Below are 17,548 nucleotides of genomic sequence, written 5' to 3' on the forward strand. Positions count from 1 at the left end.
CATGTCCAGCCAGTGTATCTTCAGAGATGAACCCATCCTTTTATAGTCTCCCTGTCCCTATTCTGGACTAGGTGCTTGCCACCTATGTCTGGTTCACTAATGCTCTCAGACAAGCTCACTAATGCTTCCTAGGTTTTAGCTTACTTTGGGTACCATTCCAGACTACTCCCCTCTCTGCCAGCTATGCTGTAACACATCAAGTCCAAACTCCCCTTAATAATCAGGCCCTACTATACTGAGTCAATTTAATTTCTATTTTTTTCTAACATAAAGACACCCTTTCCCTTTCATCAGACAGGTAGGTCTCTTCAGTGTTCTTCACTTGTATTTCATTTGTCTGTACCACTTGTTGCTCAAGCTGTTTTTCTGACCTAGAATCCTTCATGTCTTCTCTGTTGGTCCTTTAGATTCTGTTCAAGCTTCACCATGTTCAGGAAGGCCTCCCTGATTTCTCCTGCCTATAACAATGTCTCCTTTTCCTACTCCTCATGAATTTCTATTAGAAATAACAACAGCTAAAATCTGTTGAGCACTTAAAATGTGTCTGGCACTAGTGTTCACACACATCTCCTTAAATTTTCACAAAAACCCTATGCATTTCCTCCATCTTATAAATTAGAAAGAGACTGGTCTGAGCTAATAGTGCTAAAAGTCTCTCCCCTACAACCTGCTCTATTAACAATACCTTGCATTTCCTACCCTGGTCCAAGTTTCCATTTAATCACTGACTATCTTCTATAATTGTCTAATTATTTCATGGGCACTATTTAAAATATCTGCCCATCCAGAGTTATTAGAGCACAGACAAGATCCATCCACGCAAACTAGAATTCCATAGATAACTAGTCAATTGATACTAGAACATCTAAGGAGACTGATCAAAACTGGATAGAGACGCCCTGGCTCATATGGCTCAGTGGGTTGAGCATCAGCCTGCAAACTGAAAGGTCACTGGTTTGATTCTGGGCCAGGTCCCCAGTTGGGGGTGTGCAAGAAGCAACTGACAGATATTTCTCTCCCTCCCTTCCCCTATCTCTAAAAATAAATAAAATCTTAAAAAAAAAAAAAAACAAAAGTAGATAGAGCCTAAAAATGTGAACTGAATAGTGATTTGTCTCTCTTGAAACTGTGTCTCTGTGATGCTTTTCCCACTGCTTAACACTATTCCTAAATGACTTATTTGTTCCCTCATTAAAAAATGGAGGCAATTCTTCTATTTTCTGAAGAATTCAGACTTCAGGTGAAGATGAACAAAAGGCATCAGCATTTCCTTTTTGTTAATCCTCATCTGAGGATATGTTTATTGATTTTAGAAAGAGGAAGGCAGAGAAAGTGAAACATCAATGTGAGATACATCAATCAGCAGCCTCCCAAACACACCCCGACCAGGGATTGAATCCATGCAACCTAGGTATGTGCCCTGACCAGGAACCAAACTCGCAACCTTGCGGTGTTTGGGAAGACGATGCAATCAACTGAGCAACCTGGCCAGGGCAGCATCAGCATTTTCAATGCTCTTGCCTCTACTAATTAAGAACACCCACTAGTGTTCCCTTCGTCTTGCTTCTATATGAGGTATAATCCCTCAAGTTTTAGTATAGAATTCTTGGGGAGAAAATGACAAACTGCCTGCTGAAGAAATATATCATAGTGATATATTGTTAACCCATAATGTCCACAGACCTAGGATTTCCAAGTGCACAATGCTTTCACTTGTAGAGGAGCACAGCAAACCTGACCACCAGAAATTCTGGAGCTTTAATAAGCTATGCAAAATTCTAGAAAATCCAGTTTAAATCTTCAAGAAGAGAAGACAGTTAATAAAAGGAAACAGCTTGCCCTGGCTGGTGCGGCTCAGTGGATTGAGCATCGTCGGCTTACGAACTGAAAGCGTTGGTTCGATTCCCAGTCAGGGCACAGGCCTTGGTTGAGGGCCAGGTCCCCAGTTGGGGGTGTGCAAGCGGCAACCTGTTGATGTTTCTCTCCCTGTCTTTCTCCCTCCCCTCTCTCTAAAAATAAATGAACAAAATCTTAAAAAAAAAAAAAAAAAAAAAAAGGAAAGAAAAAGAAACCACTAACTGGACTAGGGGAAAACATTACTGCTTAACATACCAAAAATAACTACAAATGTGGAAAATGAGAGCTGATGTCACACCTAAAACATAGAACTTTTAGTTGTCCAAGCCTGAGGCAATGGTTCAGCACCAATTCATAATGGGAGTTCTATATTATGAATCATTTTATAAGTGCTTCCTTAACATTTATGTTTTTCCTGGACGTCTCAGTAGCAACCAAACCTGATTCAACTTGGGTTCTCTTGAACTCATAAATAAGAAGATTAAATAAAGCCTAAGGAGATAGGTTTGCAATTGAACTTCATGCCTCCTCCCTAACAAATTTAGTGGCTATTTATCATCTGAATGGATTAAAAGACATGACAGATTTTAGGAGGGAGAGAGAATAAAATAAGATTCTATTTGGAAAACTACTTGCCCAGGGAAAAAGAATATGAAATATGTATAAGTTAATAAGATGAAAGAATGAGAACTAAAAACCAAACTAGATGTATGGTTATTATCTCATTTGACAATAAAATTAACATTGAATCAACCATGACTTAAACTCAGGGTGGGGGTGGGGAATCGAGGAGACAACCACAGTGGGACTGAGAAGACACCATGTTTGGTAACCAGGTTTATGGAACTCAGTGAGGCATTCTACAGAAAAACAAGTAACAATGAAAGAATTAGAACAACTGTCTTAATTAGGAAAGATTAAAGCAAGTCAATCCACAAAGCGTGGCCCAGCAATGACTAAGGGCAAAAATATTAATAGCACCTTCATGAAGTTGTAAATGCCACACTGGACAGGAACAGCAGCAGGAAGGTGAGATCAGGTGAGGTGGAGCATCTAGCTATATATAGGTCAATGAGAAGGAGTTGCAGGGGATGAGGAACTGAAGTGGAAAACAGGAAAATTGCAGGAGGAACAACAACAACAACAAAAAAGACCAACACTTGGAGGGTGGAACTCTTTGTCCCCCAAGAGAAGGGATGGAAGTTCAGTCCCTTGGGAGGGCTGAAAGCTGTCCCATGTTGTCTCAAGGGACAAAGAACTTCTCACATTGCTACCAAGGAACAAAAGCTCCTCAATCCCTCTCTACACGTAAGCATTTAAAACAGGTCTGACACAAACAAGACAAAAAGTGCAGGTTACAACCACCCCTCACTAAACAAAGTCAAATGCACAGACCCCTACTTTAGCAAGAATACACAAAGAAGAGCACAGATACTAAAGGGCAGCTGCCATTAATCACGGGCTAAAACCATGTTTTTACTAACAGAGTGGGCCAGAGTCCCACTGTTTATAAATACATGTTTATATATGCATTGTCAATCATGACAGATTGAGTTTTTACTGACATTTTAGGCTGACTAACCTCTTCCTCGTCCATAAATGGTTCTGGGGCTCTTCCAAAGCTAAGTAAATCTTGGGACAAAGGAAAAATGCCAGGCAAGCAGTAAGGCCTATTGTTTTTCTAATAATACATAGAGTATAACCTGACTTCACACAAAGCATAACCTAGGAATTCATTTCAATCTGTGGCTTCATTTTTCTGAGTATTCCAGAAGGTTTTAATTTACAAGTGAATCCCCAAGCTCTCCTTTCAAAATTAAATGTAAATTATTTTGGAATTGGGAACTCGGAATATTCAGAACCTCTCTTTAGTCCCCAGGATGAAAAGGGAATTCCTATTTCTACTCTTCTAGCTGTGTGTTAAGGGCCTATTTTGGTTCTTTGTAGCTGGCAGGAGCTCTTACCCCCACAAGGCCAACCATATGAACACTGGAAGCTGGATGCAGATCTCAGCCCTCCTCAAATGTGCATATTTTTTGATCACTCAATTGAATGACTGACTAGGGGAACTATTCCTTAAGAAACCACAGCCCAAACCTGAGATTGGCATTTTGAACAAAGAAACTTATATAGCCTCACGGCCTTAAATGGTCATCTCTGACCTGATGATTCCTAAATACATCTTTAGCCCCATCTTTCTCCTGAACTCCAGACAGACCCTGTTGCCTGGGTGACACTGATAATTAGTGTCTGCTAAGAATCTTGAACTTAACCCACTCCAAACCAAATGTCTGAGACTCCCAATCAAACCTGCTCCCTACCCCCCACCAATATTCCCCTTAATTAGCAACTGGTATCTCCATCATTCCAGCTGCTCAGGTCAAATAAATTAGACCTCTCCTTTACACCTCCTCCATGTCCCACATCCAATCTAGCAGCAAACTCCACTGGCTGTGCCTTTAAAATACATGCAGATTCCAATTATTTTTCACTACCTTCCCTGTTTTAATCCTGTGTCTAACTCCTAACTGAACCACTTGCTTCTACCTTTCTCCCTATAGTTCTCCCCACCCCTGCCCCACCCCTAAGCCAGAAAGACACACTGAAAACTCAAGCCAAATTATGTTACTGTTCTAATTCTTCCAGTGGTCTCCCAACTCAAAATCCTTACTATGGCCTACTAAGCCCTCCATGATCTGCTTCTGCAACACTCATCTCACACCACTCTGCCCCTCATTCGCTCTGTTCCACCTACACGGGGCTGCTTGCTGTTGCTTGATTATGCCAACCATGTTCTCACCTCAGGGCTTTGCATTTATCTCCTCTGCCTGGAATGCTCTTCTTTCTGCCAGATAAATGCTTGGCTCACTTCCTCACTTTCTTCAGATCTTGGCTCAAATGTCATCAGAGAAGCTTTACCAGCCCACATAACACAATAAACCCTGATCAAAAATGGGGTTTTGAAATTTACCAGGTGGAAGAAGAACAATCTATTCTAAGGGAACAGTTTATGCAACAGTGAGATACAGGATGGGGTATTCAGGAAACAACAAGTCAATCATTTCTGAAACAAGTTTTTTAAAAAAATTGTATTTACTTTTAAAAAGAGAGGGAGAGAAACATCAATGTGCCAGAGAAACACCAACTAGCCTCCTCTTGCATGTCCCCAGCTAGGGACCTGGGCCGCAATCAGGCATGTGCCCTGACCAGGGTTCCAACCGGCTTTCGGTTTGCAGGCCAGTGCTCAATCCGCTGAGCCATGCTGGCCAGAGCTGTAACATAAATTTCAGAAGGGGAAATAGTCTGGCAATTAGGCTGGAAAGAGAGATAAAGGCCACAAAATGAAGGACCATGTATGCCACGCAAAAGGAGCTTATACTTTATCTTGTAGATGATGGAGATTCTCTGGTTGTAAGCAGGGGAGTGGCACTGTTAATAAAGAAGGGTGTAATTAGTAGGTATGGGGCTGAGGGTTGAGACTGGAGTCCAAAAGATCAGCTCGGAGAAAGTAATGAATCCTGTACTCGCATTGAGAGTATGACTAAGTTGGATTCGTATGAAATGCTTACAGAGAAGCAAGGGGCAAAGAGAAAGCCAAGTTTCTCCTATCTGATATGGCTCCAAGCCACCACATCAGAAAACATGTAAAAACAGTCATCAAAGACAGACGTCCCTTAAGATGACTGAGGCTGATGATGTGCACGTAAGATATAGAATCTACCTAGCTGTACCCTAGTGATCCTCAGGCTCTGGAGCCCTGTCCCAACCTGGTTAACTGGCTGAAGAGGTTTAAATGCCAAGGGAGGTATGGATGAGTCCTATGGTTGTTATCACAAAATGTTTCATTCGTGAAAGGAGACAGTTCTATGGCATTGAGTGGACACAAGCCTAGGAGTGGTGACAGGAAAATATGGGACCTAGTTCCAGCTCTGCTGTGAGACTATTCAAGCCTCTCCACCCTTGTATTTTATTTCTTATGACCCTCCAGAGTTTGCATCCTCCTCATATTTGTGAGAATTTTGATGCTCTGTATTTCACAGAGAAGCACCAGAACAACCACACAAAATGACATTTTTCAGAGGCGTGTGTTCTGCAAAACAATTTCCCATTTATGCATTTTTATGTCTCAAGATTACTTAAATTGTTATTAAATATATTTGAATCTTGTCCTGACTGGTGTGGCTCAGTAGATTAGGCATCACTGTGCAAAACTGAAAAGTTGAAGGTTCAATTCTTGGCCAGGGCACATGCCTAGGTTACGGGCCAGGTCCCCTGTCGGGGGCATGAGAGAGGTAACCAACTGATGTTTCTATCTCTCTCTTTCTCCCTCCTTTCCCTCCTCTCTAAAAACAAACAAAAACAACAACAAACATCTGAATCCTGGGAATAATTCTAAGATTCAAAAGGAATATTATCGTCTCCCTTTCAGATGCTAAAGTATTCCTTGAGGAGACTGGATATGAAAGGATATATCATTTGATGAAATGTCTTCTATATATATTTTTTTAATCACCAATTTCATTGCTTTCCAACCACCTTTTGAAGTTTGGGATACAAAAATATGAATTTTTCCTATGGTGAATAATGCGTAAGAGCAATAAAACAATCTTTCCTGATTTGGTCAGTTATAGCTCCTAGGTGGATTTTTTTTTCAGTCTGTGTATTCAGTGACATACTCCAAGTGTTTATTCAGTGACATACTGCAAGTGTTTAGACACACAGTAGGCACTCACCAAATATCTGCTGAATGAATGTGTAAGAAATTTATTCTAACAGAATGGACAGAAAAGTCCAAAGGAAAGCTAAAACATTCCCGTCCCAGACAAAGTGTAACTACTGTCTAACATAACTGAAGGCAAAGAAGTAAGTCTGTGATACAAAGAAAGGGCAACACCAACCGAATGACGTATTTACAGTAGAAAACCTGTGCACCCAGTGTACTGTGCTCTAATGACTTACTGTATCTGCAGCAGTGAGATTGATCCCCAGTCCCCCAGCACGTGTGCTCAGCAGGAACACGAAGATGTCATTCCTGCAGAAGAGGGAGGGAGGGAGGTGTATGTTTAGAGGAAAAACTGAAAAAGAAAAATGGCATGTGGCATAAAAGAGGAATCTCTGAATAAAGAACAACATCTAGGGCTAGAAAGAGTTTTGGTGGTTGCCCAGGCCTGATCTAACGTTTCTTTGACACATTGCACAAAGGTGCTCTATTGCTAAGATCAAACCATGGTTATCATCTTCCAAATTGCAGATATGCTTTGCCCACTAATATTGACTGACAGGCAATACAGTTATAAACATGTAGCAAATATAACAGAAAACTATATTATCATGGAAGTAGAAGCCTTTCTTTAAATTTAATAATATTTTTAACAAGTCATGCCATCTACAGTTCATGCAGAGGAGACAGATAAGTCAGTACTTCCTGATGTTTCCCCCAGGAATTATAACTTCCAGTAATTTGAGTATTAATAATGATTTTAAAGCACTCATTTTCAGATGAAAAGTCAGTCCCGGAAAAATGACCCAAGGTCCTAGGATTAAGACCCAGGCATGATTTCTGTATACATTTTAAGCCGAACTTAGGATCAATCCATGAAGACAGACTACAATTAAAGTACTTTTTGATCAATGCCAACGCAGCCCTTACATAGAAACGATCAGATAAAGTTTTCTGTTTCTACAAACCTTTAAAGAAACCTGGAATTACAAACAGACCAGTAGATGCCACTGTCACTCATTCAGGTAACAAATATTTACTATCTTTTAGGAACAAGGCTAGGCCAGATCAGAAAAAGCAAGCGTTCACTATAAGATATATCTGTGTGCACCCATACATTTAAGGGGCTCAGTCTGAACCCAGTTCTTGCAGATGACATAAACATATTTTAAGATTATCTTGCATTTTCACATTCCTGCCACCAATGCTCTTTTCCAGAACATTTCTAAGGGACTGCGTTACACTGGTGAGCAAACTTTACCATCCTCTAAATCAAGCTGCTAATCCCTTTCCATCATGACTATAATGAGAAATGCAACCGGAAATTCATTTAGACTTGTTATTCAAATTGCAGGTCACACCTATCATTGGGCATGAAATACATTTGGTGGATCTGGACTGATTAAAAAAATAATTTAAAGAAAGAAATAGATCAGACTAGAAAATATAGTATATCATCACAGGTCATAAGGAAAACTACTGTTTTGTGAAATTTCAAGCACGGTACCAAATCCTAATGTAAAATGAATTTTATTCTTTGACTTCAAGTAAAAAAATATGGAAGCACACTGACATCAGGTTGCTTTCATTCCTTGATGCCGTTCTTCCTTGAAAAAGTCACCTGACTGCTGACAGTGTATTTGCGGGATATAAAATAGAGATGCGCTGAATACAGCTGAAGTGACTAACTGATGACACAGCAACAGCCAACATGAATATCAGAGAAGGAGCTACTTTGAAATAAGCTTCCTGGTTAATCACCAAGCTGGATAGGTCCTAGTGGAATCTGTGCATTATTCGCATTCAATTAGACACAACTTTCCTAGAGGCATGCATAGATAGATAACTGAGCATGTCTGGAGGTCTCTTGTAGGACATGATTCTAAACGCAGTGTACTATTATGAAAGTTCTACTAGTTTATCCTTGAATTTTATCATGAAGTTTAATGTTTCACAATTTTATTTATATAATTTATAACATGTCGTATCTTCTGATTAAACCATACAGGGCAAACCATAAAGTTAAAAGGTGTTGCCAGTTTATAAACACATTTCCCAGATGTGGGATGATGTAAATGGAAGCTTAATACCTCACAGACCACAGGAGAACACTTAACCATAATAAGTCTTCAAATAAAAATTGAGCTCCCTAGGCTGCACTAATCTCTTGGCTTTGATAAGCTTTCTCTTCTTCATACATCTCTCCTGCTTTGGTGGATACAGAGATGGGGTCAGTGGTTAGAGGCTTCTCTCTGATACTTGTGTGAGAGCTGATGGGAGTCACCCAACGGCTAGAACTTTTTTGGTAATTCTGATGGAAGTCCAGAGCCTGAGCTTGGGTGGGGGCTGGGGAACAGGGGTGAGACAGGGAGAGAGATAGAAGGCAGTTGGTGACTACAATACAAGAAATGGTAGAGGCAGAAAAGAGTCATTTCCACAGTCTGGATAGCCAGAGAGATTAAGACCCCAGATGTGGAAATCACTTATAAACAGGGACTATACACAGAAAAAAACACTAGTGAAAGGAATCTAGGTAAAAATAAATTAACGAAATTTAAGGCAACATGATGGTTTGGGTGCCCTCTAGGGGTCTGAATAGGAGTCTCAACTCAGGGTGTGTGATGGAACGGGCCTTAGAGACCAGGCTTCCAAGATGTCTATGAAATCATATGGCAAAGACATGCCTAGGTCACACTCTCACTCTGCTTTGGTTAATGACCCCCTGAGGACACTCTGCACCAAAGTACCTAAATACTGCTGGGTATGTGGCTGACTGCAGTAAATAAAGGCATGCTGAGACAGAATAAACGACACTGGAGCTCTACAACACTCTTACCAAGAAAACCCCCTCCACAGTACACTCACTTTTTCTACTGTTTCCCAAAGGCACAGCCTGAGTGGTTAGATAATGGGGGGAGGGGTCCATTTGATAAATGTCATAGGGTAGGAAGGAGTGAAGCCAAGGCCAAGGCACTCCAGAGCAAAGACCTTGTGAATGGCTTCTAGGATCACGCACTTGGTCACATGTTCTGAATGTTGCCCAGTCAGGACATCCTGGCCAAACAGTCTTTAGTCTCAGACTCTTTCCTGGAAGGATCCCTCATAAATAAATCTTGTATGAAGGGAATGTAAATGGCTTTTTATAGGAGCTCTTGTTTACTCTGGCTGACCTTTGAGCTTCAGGGCTTTCCAGTTGAAACTACAATTTTTTTCTTTTGATGTCTTCTCATTAATAATAATAAATATCTGGCAAGCTATGCCTTTTTGTTTTCAAAAACACCTGTCTATTTCTCCCTACTGGCCTCCTGCAGCCACTCAAATTTGTAAGTTGAGAACTTTTTTCCCCATTTGGAAGGGTCTGCCTGATAAGCTTCTGGTCAGCATAGGAATAGTTCTTTCTATACCTGAGATACAGGGGATTATTTTTTAGCCACAATCCCAGCTCTAACCATCTAGTTCATAATGTATACAGGGAAGATGTTAAGTTTGTTGTTTCAGTTAGCCTAATATTGGATGCAGGGTGTTAGAATCATGGTTATTCAAATGTTGACAAAAAAACCTCACTGCTCCCTATGTAACTCTCAGCTGTAGGGTTTGGAAGCTCAAGTAAGGTTTCCCAGAAAACTTTTGCAAAATAAGATATTTAGTAAGTAAATAACAGTACAATTTAATGGTGAAAACATCCTTCTTTTAGAGTTAAACTTTTCAAAACTTTTGTGTGCTATTGGGATTGCCCAAATAATTTCTTCATATGTTAAATAAAAGATTTTAGGAGCCATTAATTAGATATATCTATTGATTTCCCCCCCCACTAAAAGGTCACTAAAATATACTGAGCTCTGGGTCTCACAGTCCCGTTTTCTGGGAATTGGGAGAGCTGGAAGAGCTGCAGCACTACCACTCAGAAGCCCAAAGCAGTAGAAGTCAGCTAGTACAGTAGCTCTAGTTGGAATCTAAATGAGCAGAAATTTCTATAAAGCAATCTGACAATATGCAAAGTCTTAAATACTCACATGCCTTCACTCAGTGATTTACCTTGTTTGAATCTATATTAATAATCTAAAATGGTGACAAATATTTATAGACAAAGATATTCACTCATCATTTTCAACAACTACAATACCCCAGTATAATGGAATACTGGTCATTAAAAATAATGATTACAAAGACTTTTAAAATTATGTATGATAATGTTTATGATATAGAAGAAATCAGAATACACGATCTTCACATGGCATTAATGTGTAAATATAACCACACACACACACACACTCTGCTGTGTATAATGCGCACCAATGTTTTTGGCCCAAATTTTCAGGGGGGAAAAAAATCTTTCCTTTTAATTAATTAATTATAGTTACTTGTTTTTTGTATGATAAAGGAATTTTAGCATTTATTTTTTAAACATATTATGGTACAAGAAATTTTATGTAACAAAAATTACACGATATAAGAACAGATACAAGGCATTTCGGGCACTACCCATGTATAATGCACACCTTTATTTTCCCTCAAAAAATCTGGACAGAAAGTGTGTATTATATATACACTTTATGTACACACATTATATACACACTTATATATAGCAAAATACGGTACATTAAAGAATAGAGGAATATTCCAAAATGTTAACAGTAGTGGGATTGTGGGTGATTTTTATTTTCTTCATTAATTATTTCTCAAACTTTCTTCAATAGGCATTTTATTATAATATATGATAATGTTAATTGTAACCAGGGAAAAAACAGCTTTGGTGTTAATGAAATCCTCAAATGTATAATATCAAACACATCAGTAAAAAATAAACACGAATAGTAGTAGGTGAAATATCCATTACTTAATGGTGTTTCTTTTAACACACAGCTCGCGCCGCCTCATCCCAGCATGCCCACATCAGAGGTGCTGGCATGCCCGCCTGGAGAAATGAAAGACACCCTGGGGGAACCATACAGTCTATAGATCTTGTACGTAAGATTCTTGTCTGTTGCAGCTCTTAGGTTGGAGTAGGTAAGGACAACGGAAAGTATGTTTCATTTGATTTCAGAATCATGAAATGATGATCAGCTGGTAAATTTCTTTGTGGGGGCGGGGCATAATAATGTGGTAGGGCTAGGAGGCACTGCTATGCTTATATATGACTCAGATAATCAATTTAAAAATCTGCTGATATGTTTTGCTAGGTGAGAAACTAGGTTAGGCCATGTACACAGTTGCTCCAAGGCAACAAACTGAAATAGGTCCAAAGCAGATCTTCCCCTCCATTGTTGGTCAAACAGCTGCCTAAATTCAGATGTATAGTTTCTACTTAGAGGTTGAACATACACTATAAACCAAAACATCAGGCTATATCTTTGTCCTTACCTGTGTTCTCTGTAAAGGATTGTGCAACAGCAAAAACTCTCAATCAGAGGACATTCTTTGTTGAACTAGGGATTTGTTTTATGCCAAATTATTTTACATATGAAGTAAACCATGCGTTAAAACCGAAAGAAATGAAAACAATTTTAACCTAAATACAAATAGCTATGTGCTTAATTTTGTTCCCAAGAACTCAAAAGTTAAATATTAATAGTCTACACAATTACAGGCCAGAAATACAGAGCTTATTCTAGCTTATAGAGCATTGAGATCTACTCTATTCCTTAGTTCACCAGGTTTAAGAAAGAAAATTAAGGATGGAGTTCAGCAGACCTGTCACTAGCAAAGCTTGGCTTTCTCCTTGAAGAGAGCAGTAACCAGACTCTCCTTATTACAATGAGAACCTGCACTTAGGATAATTATGGCTCCGAAAGCCATCAGCACCCAGCAGGCAGTATTTGAAATTTCAGAGGCTCATTATCGGGCACTGTAACTGAGCGCTGCCAGTTGAATAGATTGCACACTACTGTAGGCTGTCATACTATGCTACACTAAAATGCTAGAGGGAAAGCAGGAAAAAGGAAGATTAAAAAAAACCCCTCATTTACAGTGAAACAGGTAAGCAAAAACAAACTAAAATCAACTACAAGTTAACACTCAGAGATAACTGCTGTTAACATTTAGGAATATATAGCCCAGTGGATTTTTTTCTACATACATCTTATCCATATAAGGAGGGTCTTTGCTCATACTCAGAAGTCATTTTCTTGGACTTAACTGATATATATAGAGCTTTTCATCCCAAAGAAGCAAAATACACATTCTTTTCAAGTGTACATGGAACTTTTTCAAAGATATACCACATGATAGGACACAAAGCAAGCCTCAACAAATTCAAGAAAATTGACATCATATCAAGCATTTTCTCTGACCACAAGGGACTGAAACTAGAAACCAACCCCAAAGGAAAAAACCCAAAACATTCAAAATCGTGGAGACTGAATAGCATGCTATTAAACAATGAATGGGTCAAGAATGAGATTAGGGAAGAAATCAAAAACTTCCTGGAAACAAATGAAAATGAACTCACAACAACCCAAAACCTATGGGACACAGCAAAGGCAGTCCTGAGAGGGAAGTTCATAGCAGTACAGGCCTACCTTAAAAAGACAGAAACATTTCAAACAAACAACCTAACTCTACGCCTACGAGAACTCGAGGAACAACAACAAAGACAGCCCAGAGCAAGCAGAAGGAAGGAAATAACCAAGATCAGAGCAGAGTTAAATGACATAGAGACTAAAAGCACAATTCTAAGGATCAATGAATCCAAAAGCTGGTTCTTCGAAAAGATAAACAAAATCGACAAGCCTTTAAGTAGGCTCATCAAGAAAAAAAGAGAGAGGATCCAAAGAAACACAATTAGAAATGAAAGAGGAGAGATTACAACTGATACCATAGAAATACGAAGGATTGTAAGAAATTACTACGGAGAACTGTATGCCAAGAAATTTGAAAACCTAGGTGAAATGGACACATTTCTAGAAAAATATAATCTTCCAAAACTGAATGAAGAAGCAGCAGAAAACCTGAACAGACCAATAACAGCAGATGAAATTGAAGCAGTCATCAAAAAACTCCCAACACACAAAAGCCCTGGACCAGATGGTTTCACAGGAGAATTCTACAAAGCATTTAAGGAAGAGCTAACCCCTATCCTTCACAGACTATTCGAAAAAATCCAAACTGATGGAAGACTCCCAAACTCTTTTTATGAAGCCAACATCATCCTAATCCCAAAACCAGATAAAGACACAACGAAGAAAGAAAACTTCAGGCCAATATCGCTGATGAACATAGACGCTAAAATTCTCAACAAAATATTGGCAAACGACATCCAGCAATACATTAAAAAGATCATACACCATGACCAAGTGGGATTCATCCCAGGGATGCAAGGATGGTACAATATTCGCAAATCAATAAACATAATACATCACATCAACAACAGCAAAGACAAAAATCACATGATCATATCAAAAGATGCGGAAAAAGCATTCGATAAGATACAGCATCCATTTCTGATAAAAACACTCAGCAAAGTGGGAATAAAGGGAGCATTCCTCAACATAATAAAGGCCATATATGAGAGACCTACAGCCAACATCATACTCAATGGACAAAAACTTAGAGCTTTCCCACTAAGATGAGGAACAAGACAAGGATGTCCTCTCTCACCACTCCTATTCAACATAGTATTGGAAGTCCTAGCCACAGCAATCAGACAAGAAAAAGCAATAAAAGGCATCCAAATTGGAAAGGAGGAAATGAAACTGTCACTGTTTGCAGATGACATGATAGTGTACATGGAAAATCCTGTAGACTCCACCAAGAAACTACTCGACCTAATAAATGAATTTGGCAAAACAGCTGGATACAGAGTCAATACTCAGAAATCAAAGGCATTCCTGTACACCAAGAACGAAACTGCAGAAACAGAAATCAGGAAAAAAATCCCACTTGATATAGCAACAAGAAAAATAAAGTACCTAGGAATAAACCTAACCAAGGAGGTAAAAGACCTGTACTCGGAAAACTACACAATATTGAAGAAAGAAATTAAGGAAGACACAAACAAATGGAAGCATGTACCATGCTCATGGATTGGAAGAATTAACATCATCAAAATGGCCATATTACCCAAAGCGATTTATAGATTCAATGCAATCCCTATTAGAGTACCCATGACATATTTCACAGATATAGACAAACATTTCAGAAATTTATATGGAACCATAAACAACCCCGAATAGCTGCAGCAATTTTGAGAAAGAAGAACAAAGCAGGAGGGATCACAATACCTAATATCAAACTGTATTACAAGGCCACTATAATCAAAACAGCCTGGTAGTGGCATAAAAGCAGGCACATAGACCAATGGAACAGAACAGAGAGCCCAGAAATAAACTCAAGTCTTTACGGTCAATTAATATTTGACAAAGGGGGCAGGAACATAAAATGGAGCAAAAACAGCCTCTTCAACAGATGGTGTTGGGAGATCTGGACAGCTACGTGCAAAAAAATGAAACTTGACCATTCACAAAAATAAACTCAAGATGGATAAAAGACTTAAATATAAGTTGTAACACCATAAAAGTCCTAGAGGAAAACATTGGCAGGAAAATCTCAGACATTCCACGCAGCAACATCCTCACAGACACATCCCCTAAAGCAAGGAACATAAAGGAAAGAATAAACAAATGGGACCTCATCAAAATAAAAAGCTTCTGCAAGGCTAAAGAAAATAGCACCAAATTACAAAGAGAACCAACAGTATGGGAAAACATATTTGCTAGTGATACCTCAGACAAGGGCCTGATCTCTAAAATATATAAAGAACTCACATGACTCCACTCCAGGAAGACAAACAACCCAATTAAAAAATGGGCAAAGGACTTGAACAGACACTTCTCCAAGGAAGACATACAGAGGGCCCAGAGACATGTGAAAAGATGCTCAGCATCACTAGCCATCAGAGAGATGCAAATTAAAACCACAGTGAGGTACCATCTCACACCAGTCAGAGTGGCCAACATAAACAAATCAACAAACAAATGTTGGAGAGGATGCGGAGAAAAGGGAACCCTAGTGCACTGTTGGTGGGAATGCAGACTGGTGAGGCCACTGTGGAAAACAGTATGGAATTTCCTCACAAAACTAAAAATAGAACTGCCCTTTGACCCAGCAATTCCACTGCTTGGATTATACCCTAAGAGGCCTGAAACACCAATCCAAAAGAAATTATAAACCCCAATGTTCATAGCAGCACAATTTACAATAGCCAAGTACTGGAAGCAACCTAAGTGCCCATCAGCAAATGAGTGGATCCAAAAACTATGGTATATTTACACAATGGAATTCTACGCAGCAGAGAGAAAGAAGGAGCTTATACTCTTTGCCACAGCATGGATGGAACTGAAGAGCATTATGCTAAGTGAAATAAGCCAGACGGTGAGGGACAAATACCATATGATCTCACCTTTAACTGGAACATAATAAATAGAAGAAAAAAGCAGACAAAATATAACCAGAGACATTGAAGTTAAGAACAATCTAACAATAGCCAGGGGGGAGTGGGGTGGGGACAGTGGGAAGAGGGGATTACAGGAACTACTATAAAGGACACATGGACAAAATCAAGGGGGAGGGTGGAGGTGGGGGAGGGAGGTGGGTTCAGCTGGGGTGGGGTGGAGGGATGGGGAGAAAATGCAGACAACTGTAATTGAATAACAATTAAAAAAAAAAAAAAAAAAGAAGAAGAAGTCATTTTCTTTACTGCCCAAAGAAATATGCACTGATTTGGTAGGAGAGCAGATTTCAAACACAAAAATTACCAAGTATTCAGTTTTTTCTCTCACAGACATATAGATCTGAACTGCCATAAACAGCGTTAGCTGCCTCTTAAAATGGCAGGAACTATCATAATCACTTAACAATCTGACATGTGTTGGTATTTCTTTCAAACTCTTCATCTCCAGCACTGGAAGAGAACCAAAGATAATTTTTCTAATTCCTAATAAAATTACCTGTTCTGAAAATCAGCAACCATGTCCCGCCTCTCCGAGATCTTGGATGAGCCATCAAGCCTCATATAGGTATGCTTTCTGTAAACCATATATTCCTGCCAATCAAGAATAGTAGATGTAAATCAATCTGATGCAAATTACTGTATTCCGACTCACACAACCAGCTACCCAACTTCTACCACATTCATACAAGGGGCAAGTCATTATATCCAGAATGAGGAGAAAGCAATCTCAAAAATATAGGAATTTATGTCCTGGCCGGTGTAGCTCAGTGGATTGAGCGTGGGCCTGTGAACCAAAGAGTTGCCAGTTCGATTCCCAGTCAGGTCACATGCCTGGGTTGCGGGCCAGGTCCCCAAATGGTGGTGCGTGACAGGCAACCACACATTGATGTTTCTCTCCCTCTCTTTCTCCTTCCCTTCCCCCTCTCTAAAAATAAATAAAATCTTAAAAAAATACATGAATTTACTTTGTGAATGAGTTGACTACAAAAGTGTAAAAGTTGAGAGTAATGTGAAGACTACAACCACCTTCAATTTCAACTTGGAAACTAATCTTATTTCTGTAGATTTCTGTAGGTTTCAGGAAAACAAACAAAATGAAATCTCTAAACCAAAATGGCTTTTCAGTCTCCAACTAGATGCTTCTCACTCGTATGAACTACCTAGTTTCTCCTCAGTAAATAACACTCAACCTGATGTGTTTCTCCCCGGGGAATCCTTGCTAACCAAAGTCCTTGAATTTACAGCCTAAACTTCCCTTTCCAGCAAAGCATGCATCACTGTTAAGGGAAGTCAAAGCATCAGGGTGAACAGAAGACAAGGTAACTTTCCATGGCTGAGAATGTTTTTGACATCATGTATAAAGAAATCACAACTTTTAAGAATGAATAAGAGATGTCAAGACCTATTTCCATTTTTAGAGGTTGCAATTCTTCTTACAGATCATGTCCAAATGAGCACTCATTTCCTCTTTCTTTACTGCTGACTACTGGATTACATTTCAAAAAGTCTACTGTAGAGAAACT

General features: G+C 39.3%; 1 protein-coding gene across 2 annotated transcripts in view; it reads right to left on the minus strand.

Moving 5' to 3' along the window:
• Positions 1-17,548, minus strand: part of INO80 (INO80 complex ATPase subunit) — a 122,373-nt gene that overhangs the window by 10,079 nt on the left and 94,746 nt on the right. For both annotated transcript variants that reach the window (XM_053928986.1, XM_053928987.1), the window contains 2 exons: positions 16,522-16,616; positions 6,817-6,889 (listed from right to left, as the gene is read on the minus strand). In XM_053928986.1, coding sequence (XP_053784961.1) covers positions 6,817-6,889; positions 16,522-16,616 — 168 coding nt within the window. The remainder of the gene's footprint in view (positions 1-6,816; positions 6,890-16,521; positions 16,617-17,548) is intronic.

The sequence above is a fragment of the Desmodus rotundus genome, chromosome 7 (genome assembly GCF_022682495.2).
Source record: "Desmodus rotundus isolate HL8 chromosome 7, HLdesRot8A.1, whole genome shotgun sequence".
NCBI classification, from domain to species: domain Eukaryota; kingdom Metazoa; phylum Chordata; class Mammalia; order Chiroptera; family Phyllostomidae; genus Desmodus; species Desmodus rotundus.